The sequence below is a fragment of the Pempheris klunzingeri genome, chromosome 10 (genome assembly GCF_042242105.1).
Source record: "Pempheris klunzingeri isolate RE-2024b chromosome 10, fPemKlu1.hap1, whole genome shotgun sequence".
NCBI lineage: Eukaryota > Metazoa > Chordata > Actinopteri > Acropomatiformes > Pempheridae > Pempheris > Pempheris klunzingeri.
Window position 1 is genome coordinate 15,385,083 of NC_092021.1, and position 22,854 is coordinate 15,407,936.

The 22,854-nt window shown below is 40.8% G+C and overlaps 2 protein-coding genes across 3 annotated transcripts; one reads left to right on the forward strand and one right to left on the reverse strand.

Annotated features, from left to right (window-relative positions):
* The first annotated feature begins 302 nt into the window (after positions 1-302).
* On the forward strand, positions 303-12,361 carry smarcal1 (SWI/SNF related, matrix associated, actin dependent regulator of chromatin, subfamily a-like 1). Of its 2 annotated transcripts, none has more exons than XM_070838652.1 (17): positions 303-1,017; positions 1,101-1,434; positions 2,090-2,140; positions 2,266-2,526; positions 2,638-2,688; positions 2,792-2,978; positions 3,212-3,362; positions 5,944-6,105; positions 6,293-6,358; positions 7,114-7,254; positions 8,011-8,229; positions 9,197-9,267; positions 9,492-9,594; positions 10,565-10,747; positions 11,446-11,546; positions 11,753-11,849; positions 12,010-12,361. In XM_070838652.1, exons 1-17 carry the CDS (start codon positions 673-675, stop codon positions 12,202-12,204), a joined length of 2,718 nt encoding a protein of 905 aa, XP_070694753.1. In that variant the 5' UTR covers positions 303-672; the 3' UTR covers positions 12,205-12,361. The 2 variants fall into 2 exon arrangements, with proteins under 2 accessions (XP_070694753.1, XP_070694755.1); XM_070838654.1 differs by having other exon boundaries at positions 1,128-1,434.
* Positions 12,362-12,704: 343 nt separating this feature from the next.
* nme9 (NME/NM23 family member 9) lies at positions 12,705-22,447 on the reverse strand. Its single transcript, XM_070838520.1, has 17 exons — positions 22,415-22,447; positions 22,259-22,316; positions 21,828-21,931; positions 21,622-21,693; positions 21,249-21,365; positions 20,273-20,357; positions 19,277-19,359; positions 19,083-19,175; positions 18,277-18,431; positions 17,759-17,955; positions 17,095-17,239; positions 16,905-17,012; positions 16,173-16,324; positions 15,922-16,066; positions 14,363-14,625; positions 14,152-14,244; positions 12,705-12,834 (listed from the first exon to the last, which is right to left on the reverse strand). Exons 1-17 carry the CDS (start codon positions 22,445-22,447, stop codon positions 12,764-12,766), a joined length of 1,974 nt encoding a protein of 657 aa, XP_070694621.1. The 3' UTR covers positions 12,705-12,763.
* Between the last annotated feature and the right edge of the window lie 407 nt (positions 22,448-22,854).

Below are 22,854 nucleotides of genomic sequence, written 5' to 3' on the forward strand. Positions count from 1 at the left end.
GTTTGAGGTTAAATACAGCAAAAAGGTTACTGTACCATCTTTGTCAGGATTTGTTTAGCTTTTTCTTTCAAGCTAACATGTTAAATAAATCTGCCCAGGATGCATAAAGACAACAAAGCAGAACTTTAAGACATTAAATATATTTTATCGTTAACACTGACGGATATCGTCGTCTGTCTTTGGGCATCTCACAACGTCACCAAGCAACCACCACCACCTCCACGTGCCCACTTGTTTTTCTACGTCACTTCCTGTGCGGAAAACAGTGTCAGCTAGCTTAGCGGTAAATGTTTCGCCCTGCTCCGTTCGGACAAACTTAACAAACTTTAGCCGTCTTCAGATCACTCTGCTGGTCATCTGCTTTCCCACGTATGAATGCGCTCATATATCCAACACCAGTGTGGCGCTGAAGAAATGATTTGTTTCCCAGTTTTTACTGTTGCTGCCCATGCTAGCAGCGTTAGCTGCTGCCGTTAGCAGGGGAGGCTGCAGTGCAAGTTTACAAACTTTTAAGATAACTGTCGTAGCTAACTGATAGTCCGGATGGGTATGCATGGATCACTGGTTTGTAGGAAACGGTAACTAGATATTTTTCAGACGTTAGCTCAGAGTGTGACTGAATTTAATGACTGAAGCAGGGAGTTAGCGTGAGGAGCAGAAAAGTTCATCATCATGTCCAATCAGCTGACTGCAGAGCAGCAGCGAAAGATTGAGGAAAACAGACGGAAGGCTTTGGAAAGAAGAGCCCAAAGACTTGGACAGACCTCAGCAGGCTTCAACAGTACCTCAGTGCATGCACAGCCCCCTAAACGGAGCGCTGCCTCGGATCCTGCTGCCCTCGCTCCTCACAGAGAGACACCCAGCTCAGCTCCTGCTCCAAAACGGTTTGCTCCACCCTTCAATAAAGACTCATATAGCCTCTGTAACCAAAATCAAGGCCTAAAGCATCAACAGTTGTCTGGCGCTGGCAACCAGGTTACCCAGGATACTGTGTGTAACACCGCATCTTCGAGACAGGTGAGATATGTGCAGTGATGTCCAATCATTATTTTTGTGTATGAAAAAAATTGTCTAATTCCTTGTACTGGCTTTCCTTTTAGATCCAAGTAATTGACCCACTTCCACAGTCAAGGAGTCAACATGTGAACAGCCCTGCCTCGTCTTTCTTTGGTGTGAAGGCAGCTCAGCCCAAACCTAACCTCACCTCTGGTGGTGCAGTTGGCTCATTCTACAATCAAACTAGTAAACCTGCACCAAGCCCTGTGGCACAGCCTCCCCCAAACCCATCAACTTTGAATGCTGTACCTGCAAAAAAGCCTTCCATCTCTGTAAGAGGAAAATGTGCACCCCACACAGAGGGCCGCTTCAGAGTAGAAGTTGGCTACCATGCAGAGCTTATTGCTATTTTCAAATCCATCCCCTCAAAGAACTATGGTAAGTAACTGTCAGTGTAACTATGCTATTTTGTAGCTAAGTCTTGATGCTCAGTGCAGGCCCACCCTGTTTTCTACCCTTGGGGAAAATACATCTTCAACGTGTGGGAAACACTGGTATACATATTAAATTATAAGCATATATATGCATAAATTAGCCTGGCGTTGCGCAAATAAAACATGAGCTCACAGATTTGTCAGGTTCTCGGGCTATGCATGAATACAAATGAGCATCATACATTCAAAAGTGAGCTGGAATTTACACGCAATATTTAAGAAGGACATTCAGTTTCTCAAGCTTAATGAGTTACTTCATGTATACACCTCATACCAAAATAAACAAACCTTCATCGAAGTAGATTTTACCCAGTCATACGCCAGATATGTTTATGTATCAATCCTCAAAAGTTTTTGTGTACTTTCTTGCTGTATTGTGCTCTATAGCAGCAGGCATTGCAATTTTCAAATAATAGCTTTAGAACTCTCCTCAGGAGAAGAAGCCAGGTACACAAATCCCTCATCATAACCAGTAATAGTTTTCTACATAAGAATACCAAATTCAAAAATGTAGTCATTCTGTACCGTATATCTAGTGTTGAATGATCATCTCAATGTCTGTGCAGTCTTTTGGAATAAAACAAGAATTCTGCCTTTAGACCCTGCCGCAAAGATGTGGAACTTCAGTCTGCAGGACTATCAACAGCTAAGTATGAACATTAGGGAAATAATCATGGGAACACAAACCTTGTTTATTTTATCAGAAGTAGCCTGAATTTAAGGCATGACAGTATTATTTCTTTGGGCTGCTGCATCTCCTCTAACTGTGTTGTAGTGGAGAAAGCAGCTGCTGTTGCATCTGTGTCTTTGAGGCCTCTGGAGGGAATGGAGGCAGTGGACGTTGCAGAAGCCACCAGCCGAGCCCGTGACGGTGCAGCGCTGGGAGCGCTGCTGAAGCTGTGTAATGGCTGGCAGAAACCCGGAGCCTCTCTGCAAGGCCAGTGCATCCTGGTGTCTCCGACAAAGTTTGAGGTTGATATCGGTTATGATGTTGATGTCATTGCAGCATTCAAGCAGATGCCAACAAAGAACTATGGTATAAGTCAACTTATTTTTATGCAATTAATATCCTTTTTTTTAGTTCTTGACAAACTCTATTATGTTGTACTTCCATTCTACAGCATCTGATAGTTTTGTTGTGTTGCAGACATGAAAACAAGAAAGTGGAGCTTTTCACTTGAGGATTACAAGAGACTCTGTGAGTAGCAACATGTGCTTTATTTATCTGGTTTGTGTCTGTGCTCCTGTTTGTTTCTGTTACATTTACCATCTTGTCTGACGGTGCTGTGTTCCATACCCAGTGGATCTCCTCAGTGGGATAGCAGCAGCAGTAGAGGTGGAGCCTCTGCCCAGGGCAATAGTCCAGGCTTTCTCTGCCAGGTTTGACGGGGCTCAAGCCAGGTCTTTAGACGTCCCTGAGGCAGACCTCTCTAGCATCGACCCTTTGCTCACCCGCAGCCTCATGCCCTTCCAGAGGGAGGGAGTCAAGTAGGTGCCTTTGGACAGCCATTAGTGCTCTCTCTGCATAGTGCAGCCCATAATTCAATATTAGGAGACAGCTATTCATCTATAATTTGCTCAGTCTTGTGCAAATTAAGAGATACTTATCATAATGAGTCAATATTTCTGTGCCATTCTGTGATTTCAAGTTTTTGATTTGAAGGGTTGGATCAGTGTGACTTCCAGTCTACTAGTGTTATGAATTCATTGTGTCCCTGTAGTTTTGCAGTGTCTAAACAAGGCCGCCTCCTCCTGGCTGATGACATGGGCCTGGGAAAGACAGTGCAGGCCATCTGTATAGCAGCCTACTACAGGAATGAGTGGCCTTTGCTTGTGGTGGCTCCCTCCTCTGTGCGATTCACCTGGGCTGAGGTAAAAACATTCAGCAGTGCTTTTGTCAATCAAAGTTTTGTACGGAGAAGTAGTACTTAGTAAGTTTTAGAGTTTATCACTTTATTTCAGTTTAACAGTGTCATTAGCCTGCATTAAGTCAGCAGCACCCTCTTAAGGATATTCATCTAGTCTCCTCTGCCCTACACATTATCATGCTGGTTTCTGCTGAAAGCCCTCTGCATTTGAAGAATGTTAATACTGCTCCCCAAGGACTGCTTGCACTCTGTTAGGTACTTTATCTTCAGATCTGCTCCACCTGATTTTAAGGCATGAATAATATATTTTTCCATTTTGGATTTTATTTCAGATGATCTTTTTGGCTTTTCACCATTGTCTTGTTGCCTTTTTGCCATATCAATCTACAGTGTAACTCGTCAGTCCTACTTCTGATTATACACCGACCAACCAAATACAACGCAATCAAATATCAAGTGTACTCACTTCACCAAAGCAATTATTTCTGGTGATTTCAACATTCACATCGATTATTTCACAGTGTCCACCACACCCTGTTATAAAGAGTTATTGCAGTCATTTGACCTGACCCACCGTGTTAGGGAGCCAACTCATCAGCACAGACACATACTTGACCTTGTCATTTCCATGGAAACTGACATCAGAATAAGTGCTGGCACTGATGTCTTGGCCGATTGCTTTTTTAAAAATCTTTATATAGTCAAGCAGTCTCATTGAGATTAAGATCTCTTTCACAAGAGAGACCTGAGAACAAGCAAAATTCACAAAAATATTCACAAAACACTAAACCAAAACACGCAACAGAATTTTACACGATACAAAATTAAATACTAACAAAAATAAAGAGTGGTCACCTGAGGCAGTTACAGAAATCAACTCTTCAATATCTATATGACTGCGCATATTCAAAAACCCCCTCAGGAACCACAGCAGAAGCTTGAAACAGGTCAGAAAATAATTCTTCTCAACTCCTATGACTCCCACAAAAATGATCCAAAACACCTTTTCTCAACCATCGATAAATTCATTAGCCCTGCCCCTCCCCTGAACTGCTATCTTACAGGTAATACTATTCATGATAAATTCCCTTCTGGCTACCGTGCATCCCTTAGCATTTGTTAATAACATGATGATCAACATTGACAATTGGAAAATCTCCCAATCGTCATGGACATAAACGCTGCATTTTACATGGCGGGTCACGGGGTCCTGCTAGAAAGACTAAGAAACTGGTTGGGTCACTCTGGGACGATTCTCCAGTGGTATGATTCCTATTTCATCGTTACACTTGGACACGTCCAATCCAACAGACACAAATTGGTGGGGTCCCACAAGGCTCCACCCTGGGTCCTCTTCTGTTCAGCATATATATAGGTTTCCCCTTGGCTACATTATCAGTAAACATAACATTTGTTACTATAATTATGCTGATGACAAGCAGCTTCTCATCTCAAACCACTGACATCAACCAAGGTTGCTTTTTACAACTCAAACAATTCCAAATTCAGAGGCTTTGTTTCCCAGCCCTGCTTTGAGCATGCATTGTCTATTGCAATTCTCTGTTAACAGATCTTCCAAACAAAACAATCTATAAATTGCAACTTATCCAGAACTCAGTCACACAAGTACTAACCAGGACAAAAGAAAAATCACACCTCATAACTTAGATCCTTCAAAACCTTTTGTTTGCTATCTGTTGTTATCAGAACACCATTCAAAATCCTCCTCTCGGTTTACTTGGTGGTCTGGTTCAACAGTACATTTCAGAAATTTGAATTGAATTGAATTTGTTTGATTTGATACAGTAGACAGGTAGAGTGAACAAAGGTCCCTAGCTAACGCTCAGGCATTTTAGTTAAAAGGTGCATGCCTCTTTGTCCCTGTTTCCCTTCTACAATTTCACAATTTTCTCATGTCAGATTTCATTTTGGGTGTCCCTTTTTCTCTGTGTGTGTCTCAATGTTTTGTGTCGTCTTGTCTCTACTTAACTCACAGCAGCATTGCCAGGCTGCACTAGCAGCACATTTTCAGAAGAGCTTTACTTGGCCTTCTGTCTACTGAAAAGACAAGACAGTCTGTTCTCTAAATAGATATCTTGGATCAAACACAGTCCCCCAATCAGGAGCTTGAATCGCAGCAGAGAGTTTAGTCACAGGAAGTCGTCCCATTAAAGGACATTTACTCTGTCTGGCTTAGCTCTTATCTGCACTGTTAGCCTTGTACATTTAGCTACATCTACTGCAAAACATAGGATCTATAACTTAGTGAGTTTAAGCGAGGATGACAGGCAAATGGAGAGCAAGTAAGTGAATTGTCAGAAACATTAGGGCCACAGTGGACATTTTCCTAAACCACGGGATTGGTTGTTTCTAAATGGAAACATGATGGTAGAATGAATTATTGGTGATTAGTAACATTCAGACCAGCTGTTTGTCACAAAATTGTTAATGAAGGTTTCTATGATTGTTCATTACAAGTTCACAACGACTTATTCCCAGTGGTAAGGAAAAAGTACAACCTTAAAACAATGCTGTTGTTTGTTTCACTGTGCATCTCTGACATGATTAAGTATCTATGCATCCAGGCTTTCAGACGCTGGCTCCCCTCCCTGAGTCCTGACAGCATCAACGTGGTGGTGAAGGCCAAAGACAACCTGCGGTCCGGTTTGGTCAATATCGTGAGCTACGACCTCCTGAGCAGAATGGACAAGCAGCAGCCAGGAAACCCCTTCAATGTTCTCATCATGGTTAGCTGTGTGGTTGAACTGTGTGATAATCATAAATGGCTGTTTCCAGTTAAAAATAAATGCTCAACTTTTGGTTCCAAAGTTCTTGGTCATGTTAGTCAGTAGAGTCATCAACTACATATTTTTTTGCCCTAAAAGCCAAATACTGTGTGTTTTATAGAATATATGATTTTGTCGTTCTGTGCAGGATGAGTCCCACTTTCTGAAGAACATAAAGACTGCTCGTTGTAAAGCAGCCTTGCCTCTGCTTAAGGTGCTTATTCTTCTTTTCTCTTAGGTTTGATGTTTTGTTTGGATTAACAACTTTGTAATGTGGTCGTATTTTTTGTAGTGATGTTACCCACCTCTCAGCGAGGATATCTCAAAACATATCCAAAGAAACAGATCAAAAGAATAGCTCAGTGAATTTGTTCAAATAATCAGATTCACTAATGTATTGAGCTGTAACGTTGCATAGTAAAAGTTTCCTCACAAATCAGATTTGAGGGTGGTCAAGGTTTGCCAAGTGAAATTATCCAGATAATTCATTAAAACTCTTGGAACGGGACCCATATTTACATAAAATTGGCTGTTAGAAAGACCTTTGTCTTGTGCAAGAGATCCATTAAGTGTTCTACCCGCTGCCAGCACGCTCATACCAGGATTGTGGTGGTGGAACAGCAAGTTGGAAAAGCTCAACATTGGCAGAGAGGTGCCCCCTCTGAGGGCTTACTATTTCAATCTCTGAATTCAAGCAATGCACATTAAATTCTTTAAAATAGTTGTTGTGCTCCACAAGTTTCACACGTACCAGCGCTGCTTTGAAATTTGTACCTCTGTGTCACAATATTAGAGAGGAATCATAATTTTGTATACATTTAGTACGTGAATATTGGCTGGTAACATACATTCCCATACCAGTGAAGCTTATACACTGCAGCTTTTGGCTTGTGGTTCGGTTTAATTTCTTGCTCTGTCAACTAGACTCCCTCAACAGTGCTCTGATCAGAGCTGTTTTTCCATCCTCAGGCAGCGAAGAGAGTGATTCTTCTGTCTGGGACCCCTGCCATGTCCAGACCCTCTGAGCTCTACACCCAGATTCTGGCTGTCAGACCTACACTTTTCCCTCGCTTCCACGAGTTTGGAATGCGCTACTGCGAAGCCAAACAGGTAGCGTAAGTCTCAAGAGCCCTAGGCTGTCCAGGTGTGATGCTTAATACTGCTTAACTGTAAGTGGCTGTAATTATAGGATCTATAAGACTTTAAATGTGGGATTAACAAATATTTATTTATCTGCTCTTACTTACATGTACAGCCTGCAGTTTCTTGAAGGGGATGTGCAGTATGTGCACCAGAGGGAAAATTTGACAAGTCTGCTGATAACAGAGGCATAATGATATATGATATGGTGAAATAAGTGCACTTAAGATTCCACTACGGTGCTTTTTTTTTTTTTTTGTCTCCATTTATTTCATCTCCTTCTGTCACTGCCACTTACACTCCTTAGTTAATTTTAGTGGTTTTAAGTAGGGAACACGCTATGTGATTAAAAGACCAATTACATCCTTAATTTGATGAATGATTTTGAAGATTGTGGAGATTTGGACCTGCACTTGGTCTGATGGAAGTCGTATAACATGGATCCTGATATAGACTCAGACCAGCTGGAGCTGTCACTGTAGCATGTTTGATTCAAATGACTCAAATCTGAGCTTGTTAGTCTTCTCATTAGTCTCTGGCTTTACTTGTATTAAAACTAACCCCCTTGTATGATTAAAAAGAACCTTGACGTTGGAAGGTCTGGCTACTTGCTTTTGAGGTTTTTCAGTCAGATTTAAAGTCTTGTCTCTCTTCCTCCTTCTTACCGTCCTCTCTTTTTTTCTTAATTTCTTCTCTCGTCCATATCCCTCTCTGTCGCCTCTGTAGTTGACTTGGGGGTGGGACTACTCAGGGTCATCTAACCTTGGGGAGCTGAAGCTGTTGCTGGAGGAGTGTCTAATGCTGCGCCGCCTCAAGCCCGATGTCCTCTCCCAGCTCCCTGCTAAACAACGCAAGGTTGTCACCGTGACCATAGATGGTGTCAACACCCGCATAAAATCTGCTCTGTCAGCTGCAGCCAAGCATTTGGCCAAGGGACACGGCAATGTAAGTTACAAACATTCCCCACAGTCCTGGAAGGACTAGTCACAGGATTTCAACTTTTTGATAAAGTATTCACAAACCCGAAGATACCACTCTACTGGCATTTATAATCTTGGGAATGAATGCAAAATGAGTCAGTCTTTGTATTATTTGCGAGAGATTACCTACTTTTCTAAATATTTCTGTAAAAAAAAAAGTCAAATTGGAAGAAATAAAGTAACTAGGAATGCTCATTTATCACAGTTTTTCAGAAAAGCCCCAGTGAATTCTGCTGCAGTAATTACAGAAATTGTAGGATCCTATTGGACTGGGAGATGTCATGAAAGTTTCTGTATGATCCGTCTCTGCCAGATATTTTTTAAACATCAAAGTTGGCTGAAAATAGAATATTCTGACCTCCTGAATTATTGAATACCCATAGTTGTTGATAAAATGTATTCGAAAGACAGATTCGCAGTGACAATCTAGTCAGATATAGTCCATAAAAACACAGTACCTGTTGGTTGTAAATATTGATGCCCAGTGAGAGGGGGGCGAGATTTGGTTATTATGCTGATATACAGTATTTTAAATTAGATTTGAGGAATATGAACCCCTCCACATTACACGCTCTGTAAATAAAAATAAAATATAGTGTGTTCTTTTTAAAATGGAGTCTCTCTTTTTAAAAAGCATCACAGTTAAGAAATCATTCCGAAACTCCCGTTTAGCCCTTGAATGTCACATGTGTTGGTTCTGTCCTCTTGTCATGAGTGGGTCCTTTCAGCCTTCAAACACATACGAGCGCTTTAAGCTGACCCAGAATGCTCCGGCGAGCCTTATTTCGAGAGTGTGCGTACACTCTGATGTGAGTGAGTTGCTGAGCTTGATTGTTCATAATCACACTGTCCCTCGGAGTAAGTCTTATCAAGTCATCAAACAGAATCTCCTGTCAGTTCTTATCTCGTGCTGTTCCTTATCTCTCTCTCAGAAAATGGCAGAGAAGGAAGCCCTTCTCATCTTTTATAACCACACAGCTGAAGCCAAGCTACAAGCCATTATGTAAGTACAGACTTTGTAATGGCGAGGATCAGTTTGTCGAATACATTTAGACTCGATGAGCATTGCGATTAAAATGTAAAATGAATCAGAAACTTTTGTCAGACCTTTTGTGATTACACTGTATTTGAGATAACTTGGGGGGGTTCATGAATATACATGAAGACTGAGTATTTTATTGCTTTCTTTGAAACAGTTGAGATGTATATTGTTTCTGTCACTGCCAGGGAGTACATCACAGACACGCTGGAGTGTGGGAGGGAGAAGTTTCTAGTGTTCGCCCATCATAAGTCAGTCCTCGATCATATCACCACCGAACTGGGAAAAAAGGTGAGTGAGATTTACTGATGCCACACTGCACTAAAGCCTTACATCTGTGTTTCCTCTAATCGGTAATCCGTTTATTTTCTGATAAAATCAGTTGAAGCCTGACATGAAATGTCTCTGGTCATAATGTCCTTTGTAAATAATTAATATTATTTAAGGAAAATAAGAATGATAATGATATGAGCCAGCACTAGATTATGTTTTTTTTAATTTCAATTTAATTTCAAGTCTGCAGCAATCTTATGAGCCAGATAGGCATGTATTTTTTTTATCTGTTTGCTTTTTCTTTTATTTGAGAATACGTGGGCCTAACCGGCAGACATAACATAATGATAATACTGTGGATGCCAGAGCAGTGTGTGGTGCGTACGTGCCACAGAGATCTGCTCTACAAACATAATATTAGGCCAGTCTTCTAGACCATTTAGATTTTCTATATCAAGTGCCAAGCCTTTTCACGCAGAGATGAGCCATAAGGTGTCTAGGAAACACATCATCATCATCATCATCATCATCATCATCATCATCATCATGTCTTCAGGTGCAGCCCTGAAAATCTGCCTCTCAGTTGTTTTTAAGCTCAATAAACTGAGATAGTATTTGACCAGAATTTCTCGCTTTTGTGCAAGACATTAAAATCATGTGGATCAGCACTAATTTAACAGAAACCCTACTTATATGCAAAGTAATATAATTTTCACATAAAGAGGGCGTTTAGATTTTCCTGGGAGTTAAAGTCAACTCTTCTCATCAGCACCTGCAGAGAAGTGTGGGCAGGGCTGAGCACATTTGAGCTTAGTGCCATTACTGCTATGACTTATCATTATGACTTTTGTGAAATTACGTGGTTGATTTGTATTGGCCTGCTACTTAAACCTGTTCCTTTTGTTGGGCTTTATTTTAAGGGATAGTTGTTGGTTAGTAGTGTTACAAATGACACAACAGTTAAAATGGCCGTTCATTTCTTCTACAGAACGTCAGTTACATCCGTATCGACGGGACGACTCCCTCAGCTGAACGGCAGCAGCTGTGTGAGAAGTTCCAGCACTCGACCAACTCATGTGTGGCTGTTCTGTCCATCACTGCAGCTAACATGGGTCTCACCCTGCACTCTGCTGATCTGGTGATCTTCGCTGAGCTTTTCTGGAACCCCGGGGTAAGCTATGTAAAGTTATCACTACAAAAATACCATGTTCTCATTGTGACTATTTTAGCAGGAACACATCTTCAGTAATATTTTGGCCATCCAGCCATCCAAACACCTAGCAGATATATTTCTCAAAAGTTGAAGGACACCTTAAGTGTGAGGAAGACTTACATTCTTTAATGCAAATTTTGGAAAAAATTTGATGTGCAAAACTAGTCTTCAAGTTAAATAATTTGCCGACATGTTAACCATATTTGGTAATGAACTGTGGAAATTTTATGTGTGAAATAGGTTTACCCAAATTATGTCAGAGGAGGCTGTCTGCACCTCCACTCCCTCCTCATCCCAACAGTGGAGTTAGCAGCGACAAAGATGTGACACTGATTACAGTACAGGCAAATAGGTCATTCTAAAACTGGGGAGTAAAGCGGGACAAAGCTGCAAAAAAAGCTCCATTCTTTATAAACTGATTCCTGTAATCAACCTGACCTCTGCGCCTGTAACTACAGCTTTGGTTCCACGTGGAATCTTAATCATGCTTTCATTTCAGCTGTTGGCAGCTGAATTATTAGCCTGAATAATGACTTTTCATTTTATTGCAATTTTTCTCAAGTGTCGACCTTAAGGGGTCACTAGAGCTGAATGAAGACAGGAAACCTTTGGTAAGAAAACTCAAATGCTCTTTTTGCAATGCTTTTTCCCTGCAGGTTCTCATTCAGGCAGAAGATAGGGTGCACCGCATTGGACAAACCAGCAATGTGAACATTCACTACCTAGTTGCCAAGGGAACTGCTGATGATCACCTGTGGTATGTGTCAATCAGTGGGCAGTATGACCTAATTACCCTAGTAATCAAACTGCATTTAACAGTCTTACAGTCTTCCCCTGTATTCATTGGTCCTCCACTGCTGTTATTGAGCCAAAAATGTGGGTTGTCTGATATGCATATTGTGGCAACCAGTGAACTGAATTGCATCTGCTCTGGTATAATAATTTACCCATGTATTGATCCAGGCCGATGATCCAGGGAAAAATGAGTGTGTTGGAGCAAGTGGGTCTGTCTGAGTCAAACCTCTCAGACAATGCCGTGAACACCAGCTTCCACTCTAAGGTAAACTCGTCATCAGTACATTAATGGATCATATATAATCCTGCCCACAGTTTTTAAATAGTATTTACACGAGGCTACCCAGTACAACAGAGATTACCAAGCTAAATAAAAGTAGTGTGTGTACATTCAGTGATGAACCTGATTATTTGGGTTTGTTCAGGACCCTAACGCGAGGAGCATCATGGAGATGTTCCAGAGATCTTTCTCTGCTGATGACGACTTGGATGAAGCCATCTTACTGGAGGCTGCAAACGACTGGGAGGACACCCCCCCTGGAAACAGTTTGAATCAGCAGCACGGCATGGTCGGACAAAGCCCCAGCAAAAGGAGCATCAAAGACTATTTCAGCAGATGAGTCGGAAACTTTCTATGTTGAGAAATTATATTAAAATCACTTTGTTTTGCTTATTTGGATACGCTCCAGTTCCTACTTTTTAGCCCATCATGACTTACTGTTCTGTAAAAGTTAACAGATGGTTTTGTCATTTTAATATCTGTAAAATAATACTCTAATAAACCTATATATTTTTCTTAGTAAGAGAAAATAAAGAAATGTCTGACTGATGTTTTTTTTTACTGCTACTGGATGTAACGTACAAGTTTCAATTCATAAATCCGAGACTCAATTGATCCACAAGCACGCAGCTAAAAACACCAGGAACATTATGGTGTCGCTTTTATAACTCGTTATTTTGACTAATAACACAGCTAATTTAGCGGGAAGAAGTTATCAATATGTTATGAAGCAAACTGGAAAAACATCCAAGTGTGGTCACTGCCAGCGACCCATCACCTGCATTTATAAAAAGTGTAAACATCAGAAACATGTCTTGTTTATTTCATGATTCATGGAGTGATAGATTGATTTTTGTTAGTCAACAATACAAGAGAAACTACCTAATATGGTGATTGATTCAGTTTGAGAGCTCTGCATCGTTATTGCCTTCTGCCTGTAGACTGCAAGGATTTGGATTGTGAGGGTCACCTGTAAAGAAAAGAGGAAAATTAGCTCAAGTCCTCTGAATGACAATCACAGATTAACAACGAATGTGCTACACAGTTAAATCCTGCAACGGAGTGTTAGATTGCAATGTTGCGTTGTTAAAATTCATCAGCCACAGTCACCTAAAGCTGTTATTACATCAACAAAATGGGATCACAGAAGGTGTCGTACGTGTGAATTGAAGCGGTCCTCCACAGCCACAATGCAGCTGGTCAAGATTAAATTCACTCTCCCAACAAAAAGACTGACAGCAGTTTACATCTTCATTTAGGCTGTTGTTAGTGACATTATGAAGATCAATGGCCTCATTTCTCTCTAAATCAGAAGAGATGCCTCCTCTTGCTCATGGATGCCATCTTAATTGTCAGCACTAAGAGACATATCTATGCGCTAACTACTCTCCATTGCGAGGACGTAATGAAGCGATTGCAGTATCTCAATTAAGGAGATGGATACTCTGAAAGATGTAGCGCACACAGAAAAGGTCTGGCTGAACCTGTCTCCTCCCCAAATAAAACTCTAGCCTCATAAAGACCAAAAGTAGTTGTGTTTTCAGGCGCTCTGCATTAAAAATGGAACATCTGAAAGGTTATCACCAAGAGTATTCCCTCAAACAGCTGATTAAGTTTAAATATCAGTGGTAACCTGGGACAAGTGACTAAACACTTGGATGGAAATATAATATAATGGTAATATATCATTATGATTAACATCTATTACTGTAAGTAATGTCCTGTGATTAACGATATATTCAATATGGGGTTCATGTCTATGTCTGATGTTTTATCTACACAATCACTCATGTAAACCAAAGATCATTTCACATTTGAAATGAAACAATCCCACATGATTATGATCAAACATACAGTCAAAGTTTACATGAACACCTGGTAAAATAAAGCGGCAATATATACATTGATGAAGGAATTCTGTTAACTTGCTTTTTTACTTACTTGGATAGTGACAATTTAGATGTGATAAGAGCTAGGAGGAGAGTTGGGAGTTATTTTTGTTAGTTTAGGTACCTTGAAAGTGCTAAAAAAAAGAGCTGTACAAACGCTTAAATGTGATTTATTTGCTGGTGACTGGTGGCCAACATCTTGGAAAATCAATAAGGACCACCTGTGCTCAAACTTATGCCCAATGGATTGTGGAATGTTCAGGAGTAAAAAGGCATATGTACAGGCTGTGTATGCCTGTATGGGCCTGTGGGCAGGGACAGGCCTTTATCAGCCTGTACAGACATCAAGCCCTTGAACTGGGGCAGCTAATATAAATGAAATCCTACTTGATGCATACCTTCGTCTTGTTGATGATGGTTATCGGGAATCTCCTCAGTTGAAGATCTTGACATTCCTGTGTTCTCATCTGTAGAGCTGTCATGCTCTTTTGCTGAAAACATACAGCTAAGTATAATTTCTCACAGGAATCGGGTATAAAAACCAACTAAAACTTAAAAAAATGAACAAAATTGTTATTTATATGAAGCTAGTTGGAAACGTATGAATACCTAAAATGGGTGTTTCAGTCTCTCCATCACCGGTGAGCTCTGCGTCTGAGCAGATATCGCCGAATATAAAACGGATCTTCTCCTCGGCGTGCCGCTCATTGGAAGAACCGTGCACCGAGTTGTGGAGGATGTCGGTGGCAAAGCGTGCCCTCAGAGAGTTTGGGCATGTTTCCTTAGCTTGGTCAGGGTCTGTGGGGCCCATCATGGCCCTCCACTCCTCCACTGCATTTTCCTTTGTCAGGACGAGCATCACACAGGGTCCCCTGAAACAAACGTGTTGTTGATGTTCATAGCTCTCCCAACAACCATGATTTTGTGTGTAACCTTGCAAGGAATTTGCTGACAGCTGAGACTTAGTGTTTAACCTGTTCACTGTCAGTGTATTCAACACCCTTCAACACACACCTGCCCACCTTCTTATTGTTTATGATTATCAGTAATTTTGACTAATACAACTGATGTTCATGTTCTCTTTTGTTATGAATATAAATTTAGCAACATAACAAATGTGACGATGGACCATTTTGCACTGAAGAAAAATGCAACTAAATTGTCAACAGCCACAGTTTCTATTGTTACAAAAAGCAGCCTTTGACTGCACCTCCCCAGTAAGCATTATGTTGGTGAACTGTGAGTAAAGACATGTCGAGATGAGGTTAAAACAGTGCTACACTTTGTTGAAATGTGCAAGGTTTGTGGATGTCTGGGTTAAATGTAGCAGTTGCTTTAATAGCATTTAATCATTATATCTTAACATGCGTGCTTTACCTTGAAATGCAGTTTTAAAAAATTCTGTTGAATGATTTATAGACACCTTAAAAAAAATCACTTTTCAACTTAAGGTAGCCCAATTTTAACCTAAACATCGAGATGAGTTTTGCATATCAGGTCTTTCAGGATGATGCTTTAAAGAATAACCCCCCCCCCCCCCCGAACATTTTCTGACTGTCAGTGGTTCTGCTAATCTTGCTGCAGTGACTTACAGGTGTACTCCAGCTCTCTGTGACATCCATATAGAGCTTGGCTACAGGTGTAACAGACCACACTTGTGACTTCACCCAACCAGAGAAACAGGCTTAAAACTCTCAACCAGACAGGGCACCTTATTCAACCTGGTGTTGAGTTATTTCATAAATAAGTCATAAGACTGTTACCTTAGCTATAAAAGCAAACTTGTGAAACATTCTACAATGGTGAGAATGTGAAACTACAATTAAACCTGAGCTGATCTTGAAGGATAGTGACAGTGAAGGTAGTATCTCAGGCTGAAGTGCCCAGCTGCACTCATCTCTCTGCCCATTGTGTCCGAGCAGTTGTATAACAACCAAGTGAAGGGACTAATCGGAGCGGAAGATAACTCTAAAATCTAGATGTGCGATGGGACAAAGAATGAAATTGAGATGGACTTCTTAGCCACTTGCCTGAGGCTGCCTTGATTCTAAGCTGCTAAGATTACTGTTAAAAGTGCTGTTAAAACTTGCAGCGGCAAGAGGAATTAGGGCAGGTCTGCTGTGGTCACTTTGCCCTTCTCCTGTGGCTGTGTCCAGGGATAGACTAACCGACACATGAATTCCACCAGCTGGCTGAAGAAAGGTTTCTCTCTGTGCTCTTTATAAAACTCCTCAGCCATCTCCCTCGAGAGCACCGTCTCCTTTAGCTGCGTTACAGAGAAACCTCTGCCACGGATCTCCTCCAAAATCTCCTCTGTTAGAATGAACAGAAAATATGAAGACAATATCATAATCTGTCCACTTCTATACGAACACAACTAAATTACATTTTTTTATTGTTCTAAATGACCAGAAAGGACCTCTGTGCTCTTCCGTGGCATCAGGTTTGATCACTGCCAGTGTTTGCTGTTTAGGGAAGAAGAAGTCGATCTCTCGTTCTGCCTCTTCATGGCTTGCACTGCCATGCAGCTGGTTGATAGGCTCATTCTCCACAGCAAACTGGGCCCTTAGACTGAATGGTGAGGGATACAGAAGTCAGCATTATAGGTATAATTAGTCTGCTTGGCAATTTGATGGTTTCTTGGAAGTATTTAAAGAAATTATTATCAGATGCAGTGGTGTTATGGTTACTATACTTCCCTCACTTTGGCTCACCCTGCCTTATCTGCTTCTGCCAAGAGTTAGTGACCTTCCACACGCTTTTAACAACTTTAAAGAAACTGCAGTGAACACGGTGCACTGCAGGTGGAGTGAGACTACAACAGAACTTTGTCTCTGCTGTCAGTAGTGTGACTGCACTACTGTCTCTGGTGGATTTCTTCCAGTGTGACTGTTGAATGTCAGTACCAACTGGTTGGCCTTTCCTCTCGTTAATTACCCATTTATGTATTATAGCCCTCAAAACCTAACAAGGTTAAAAAGAGAGGCCAAAAGAGAAATACTTGTTCTTTAGTTCTTTTCAGTTGCCAGCTGTCTGACAAGCTGACAGATGGATTAAGTGAAAACATCATTGTTTTTCTATTAATTCTACCCACAGTGACTTCAATAGACTCGTTTAATTTTGTACATGAAGAGAAGCGCACGTCACTCACCATTCAGGACTCTCCTCTCTGGCTTTATCAACGTCAGAAGGACCGAGGATGTTCTTCCAGTGATGGACAGCCCCTGCTCTAGCTAGAGCCAAAGCCAGCACTGGCCCACTGTAAATATACACACATTACATGCACCTGTGCAGGGACAACCTACTCTTTAGATTATTTTTTTACAGCATGTATAAGTCACCTGATCATGCTTCGGAGCAGTGCAGGAAAGTAGTCCTCCTCAACATGTTGGAAGTAAAACTGTCTGACCTGCTCCTCGGTCAACATCACCTCTTTTTGGAGCGCCACGGTGAAGCCTGACTTGTGGATTTGAGCCAAGATCTCTTCTGCAGAGCCAGAGGTATGACATACACACTCATTTGCCAGTTTATGGAGTACACCTTGCTAATGCAGTCTGATATAGAGTCTCTCAATTAATTATACTTTCATGAAAGTTCAAATGTTAATTTTTTGTTACCTTCAAATGAGGTGGACAAAATAATAAAAAAGCGTAATGCAATACAAATGAACAGCACCATAAAATGCAGCCTCCAAAATGATCATAAAGTTGAATCAGCACCTCACTAAAAAGTTTCAACAAAAACTGAACATTATCGCCTTCATGGCGGAAGGATTTATTGCAGTGGTTATTTATTGCTTTGTAGGAGACTGCATGAGTTTTAGTTGGGTCTACCAACTGTCTAATTGAACATTTAAATACAGATATTTGCCGTATTCTAGTTGTATGATCATTTAGAAAAAAATTTGGAACTGCACCTGTGTAGTTCACTACGAACCACCTTTGTGTGTGTATCTCTGCTTGTACGTGTGTGTATTTGTGCTTGTGTATTTGGCACGAGCCCCACCTCTGTTCTCTTTGGCAACGTCAGGCCGGATAAGAGCCAGTGTCCTCTCCACACGCTCTTCCTCCCCATCCTGCTCCGTTACTGAGGCCGTCCTAAAGTTGGGGAAGAAGAAGGCAAGCTCCCTGCTGGCCTGGTCGATGTCCTCACTACCGTGCAATGCGTTGAACAGTGTTTGTGTGCCGAATTGTGCCCGCAAGCTGCAGGAAGCCAAGGGGGAGAAGGGAGAGGAGAGCAGATGGTTGCTCGGCTGGTGCTCAACCAGAGAGAAGCATAATGTTTGGGTGTGTCTGACAGAGCAGGCGAGAATGTGCTGTTCATTCGTTTTCCCAGACTTTAGCCTGAGATTGTTTCACACTGTTGCAGTCAACAGAGCATGAATAAATGTTTGTACTACAAACAAACTTCCTTACAAAGACACAGAAAGGATCATTTCATCATACCATATCTAACAGTTTTAATGCCATTGTTGCTGCTTTCTCAACTCTTATTTTGAACATGTACAATTTCCAGTAGATAACCTTTCTGGCTTTTCTCTCCTGGCCTCCTCTATGTCAGCTGGACCAATGAACTCACGCCACGCTGGTACAATGTTGGCTGAGCCCTCAGCTTGAGAGAGCACCAGAATATGGGAGGGACCACTGGACATAAACTGCACCAAGTCCTTAAAGCAAGCCTACGAACCACAATCACACACAAGCACATACAGAGACAAGAGCATATGTTAATGTCATGACCACAAAAAGCCAGAAACATGTGATTTTACATCAGCCCCTGCTTCAGATTTGAAGAAGTTATGTGTTTTAACCAACAAAGTCATCCAGACTTCTGTAAACCAGTAAACATTTACAAACTGAGATATTAAGAAGAGGATTAGTGTGAACTATTTTTTAAAAGATTACTATAGATTACTATATTATCGCTAAATCATTTCATGAACATTATTCCTCCACCTGAACTCCTTGGGTCACATATTTTGTATTTCTGAATCTCTAATCATTTAGTCTCAACACAAACAGCATGATAAGCAAAAAAAACAAACAAACAAACAAACAAAGCCGCTTACACAGCAGATCTATTTTGAGCGCGGTGCAGAGATGCAGATGGAAGTGTGATGTATTGCAAACTAATTGAAATGATTTTTGCACTGGTGGCGACTGCTCTCCCATTAGGATGTTGACTCAGAATTTAAATTGCCCAGACTAACCTGACAAACATGCACTGAGCCGGTCAGCAGTTTGACTTGTGTGCCACTCTCTACAATGAGACACAAACATGAGTGCGATATGAGGTTTTTTGCCATTATTCTGCTCCATTCTCACCATACCTCTGCTTCTTTGTGCTGGTAAAAATCTTGAGCCTCAGCATCAGTCAGTGTGCGCTCCTCGTGGGCAAGGATCTCAAATCCAGCATCTTGAATCTAGCCAGGGGAGTAATGTCAGCATAATGAAGTCATGCCAGCAGGAAGGCTTGAGACAATCTTGCCTTCCCAGAGTGGGAGCTGCGTTAGTCTCTGTGTACCTTCATGATGATCTCATTTGCCTTTCCATGAGCAACAGCATCTGGTTTGATGATGGCGACTGTGTAGGATTTACTGGCAGGAACTGCAGGAGAAAAGAGTATCTTGAGTGATCAGTAATGCAGATAAAATGGTTAACCGAATCATGATGACACTAGTAAACAGCGATGGTACTCACAGTAATAATAGTGCTAGTAATCAGGCATGGGCACAAATACATCACAAGTATCAATCACAAATACTTGCTCATTAAATGTATCAAAATAAAATACAAAATACTGGTATGAGAAAATGTATTACAATAAGTAATGTGGAATTTGGAAATACAAAAATATATGACGTACAAACTGATGTTATCACATTTTAGATCTAACCTCCAACACTGAAAAGATGAGCTCTGTTGATTTCCAATATCATAGATTTGAAATGGACAATCAGGATATCTTGGAGGTGAGAGGCTGTGAATTCAGGGTTGCATGCTGGGTAGTTTCTGTCAGTCAAAGCCAGACAATTGACAGTTTTTTTTCTATAGTTTAAACCGGGTATAGAAATCTTATTCTTATTTGAAAATAAAATAATATATTGAATAATTACAGTATTTTAAGTATATCAAGTACAGAAATAGAACCTCTGAAAGTAAAATACAAAATACTCATATATATTTATATATTTATATTTTCCCCCATGTGCAATAGCCTTTCTATCACCTCATTCTTTCATTCTTTCACCATACATTATTTTTTGTATATACTGTACATGTAAACATATATATATTTTATATTTTTTATTCCCTTTTTTTGTATGTGTGAACTGTATCTTGTATGTGTGAATCAGAACTGCTGCTGACTTGAAATTTCCCCATTGTGGGATAAATAAAGGAATATCTTATCTTATCTTATCTAAATTACGTATTTTAAACACACTTGATGTATTTATTCCCATCTCTACTAGCAGTGATGGCAATTACCACTAATATGATAATATTATTTCCACAGTACCAATTATGGTTTCTTCATTTTCTGACTGCTGGGGTGTCTCCTCCTCTTCTTTTGCCTCATCATCCACCAGACCATCATCTTTAATCTGATGAACACAGCAAATAAAAACACTGAATCCCTAACATGGGTGTCTACAAACACTTGTATACATACTTTGTTGTGTGAATGGGCTAATAATGATTACTCTGTCTGTTTCTTGATGAATCTACAATTGTTTGGTCTATAAAATGTCAGGAAATAGCTGAGATTGGCCTCCTCGACACCCACAGTGATTTCTACACATTGCCTGCTTTGTCCGACAAACTGTCCAAAATCCAGTTTACTATCATGTAAGACAAAGAAAAGCAGTAAATGCGGGCATTTGAGAAGCTGGACACAGACAATGAAGTTACTTTTTCTTTTAAATCAAACATCCTCAGACTGTGACAGTGTATGAACAATTTCAGCCTCTATCTGAGCTAAAGCATACTTTGGCATGCATGGACAAATACTCTCTTCTGGCAACCTGTTTGTCCCCTTTTCTTTGTTTGTATGTCCAGGGTTGAATCGAGGTGGCAGTTTTTGACCTGTGCTTGTTGTCTTGTGGCGGCGTTTTGCACATGTTTGTCCTTAAAGTTCAAAATAGCAAGGAAAAAAAACTTTTCCACAGGGGTCATTTTGAAATGTCACAGGTTTAGATTATAAAATGAATGATGGCTAAATTCCAATTTTTATGGCTGAATTCTCCTTTGTTATGCATAAGTGGTGGTCCTGGTATTATTCATGCTGGTCCACTATCATGTCGTAATGACTTACTGAGACATTTGAATAGAACCGAGCCATTGTTAATGTTGCTCGTACCACCTGTGCTTTTCTTACACTGACAAGTCAAAATATCTGCTGAAAAAGGCAGCTTCAGCTCAAGAGTTAACACGTGTGAATGCGTAACTGCACTGTGTAACTGCATGTGTGAATGTGTGCGTATCATAGGGCTCACCGCTTTGCGTTCACCACCTTGCTCCAGGACAAACTTCTCCTTGGCCAGTTCCTCAACAATTATTCTCTGGAGCAAAGGAGCGTTGGCCCCTCGCAGCACAGCCACCATCTCCCCACCCTGTTCATTCACCATGAAGACAGCCATGAATCTATTTTTTTGTTTAATTCAACGTAACAATCAGTGACATACAGAAATGCTTTGAATGCAGCAGGCCGTGGAAAACAGGAGAAGAAATATAGATGGAATATAACCAAATGAATACAGAAATAACAAGAGAATTCATTTAGTAAGTGTATATTAGTGTATACAATAATCAAAAAGGCAAAACATGGTTGGTTGATGTGAAGACACACATCTGCATACACACACTCACCCCATAAAAAAGGAAGGTGGGCTCACACTTCCCTCGATACTTCTCCAGAGCATCAATGCTATCTGCCTCGGCCTGTACCATGCACAAACACACGCGCACAACCACACACACACACACACACACACACACAAGCTTAGAGCTGCTCCGTTAGAAATGTTGTTCTCAATTTAAATTCTTCACACTTAAAAGTCACTCGGGGGGCTTACTGTGGCAAAATGTAATAGATCATCACCCAGTTCGTTCTTTATTTTTCGTAGAAGACTAACCACAGCTCGACAGGGACCACACCACTGTTGGTACACATCCACAACTAGAACAAGAGAGACAGTGTGTGTGTGTGTGTGTGTGTGTTAGTGTGGGTGCAGAAAAGACAGACAGGGAGGGGGATAGAGAGGATTGTAGATTAGTGCAGGCACTCAATCTGCAGTTATCCCAGTGAACACAGAGGGGCAGCAGCATACAACAAATGACAATGACCATGACAGCTCATTCACACAGACTTTTTTGTTTGTTTGTTTGTTTGTTTGTTTTTTCACAACTGTACAAAGGCACTGAACAGGCGCTTAGAGTTGTGGTGCCAAGTATTCACTTTTAAATAGATATAAGAACTGCTTTTTTTACTTCTATTAGTTCTTACCTGTTAAACCTTTGGTTGCCAGCATCTCGTCCCACTGCTCATGGTTTGTGACAGACGCCTGCACAAGATAAACAGAGAGAATATCAGGGATCTTAAAAACACAGAGGCGGGAGAAGACTTGTCAACATTACAGACGCCACGCTGTGTTTGTCCAACCTGCAGACTTGCTTCTTTCTTCTTGCCTGCCATTTCATCAGGACGACACATTAAAAAGCTATATCTAAAAGGGCTATCAAGCGCCGAGCGGTGTTTTAAAGACTCGGTTTAATTAGCGACCCGACGTGCCGCCACACCACCAAACTTCCTCTGCTGCTGCTCGGCTTGTTTGGCTACCTCATGGTTGCTAAGCAACGGCACCTTCCGCCTTCCGGAGCCATCTCCAAGGAAACTGAACTAAAAATGAAAAACAAAAATGAAATAGAAATACATAAATCAACGAATATGGAATTTATTTTCTGAGCTTATTGATACACAGTTTGATTAATTTGATGCCACAAACTATTTTTTACAGGAAACTAAACTTAAGCCCACTTTGAAGATTCCTTTGTTTTTATACAATGTAGATCTTAAGGTGTTCAAATCAGTAGGCTACATTA

What these genes read in the sequence shown, in the direction of transcription:
- smarcal1 (XM_070838652.1), top strand. Translation starts at nt 673, where the DNA reads ATGTCCAATCAGCTGACTGCAGAGCAGCAGCGAAAGATTGAGGAAAAC. An exon ending in GATGCCAACAAAGAACTATG is followed by an intron (nt 2,527 to 2,637) that starts GTATAAGTCAAC and finishes GTTGTGTTGCAG; the next exon opens with ACATGAAAACAAGAAAGTGG. An exon ending in TGAGGATTACAAGAGACTCT is followed by an intron (nt 2,689 to 2,791) that starts GTGAGTAGCAAC and finishes TTCCATACCCAG; the next exon opens with TGGATCTCCTCAGTGGGATA.
- nme9 (XM_070838520.1), bottom strand. Translation starts at nt 22,447, where the DNA reads ATGGCAGGCAAGAAGAAAGAAGCAAGTCTGCAG. An exon ending in AAGGTGGTGAACGCAAAGCG is followed by an intron (nt 20,358 to 21,248) that starts GTGAGCCCTATG and finishes TGTGTTCATCAG; the next exon opens with ATTAAAGATGATGGTCTGGT. An exon ending in CAAATGAGATCATCATGAAG is followed by an intron (nt 19,176 to 19,276) that starts GTACACAGAGAC and finishes TCCCCTGGCTAG; the next exon opens with ATTCAAGATGCTGGATTTGA.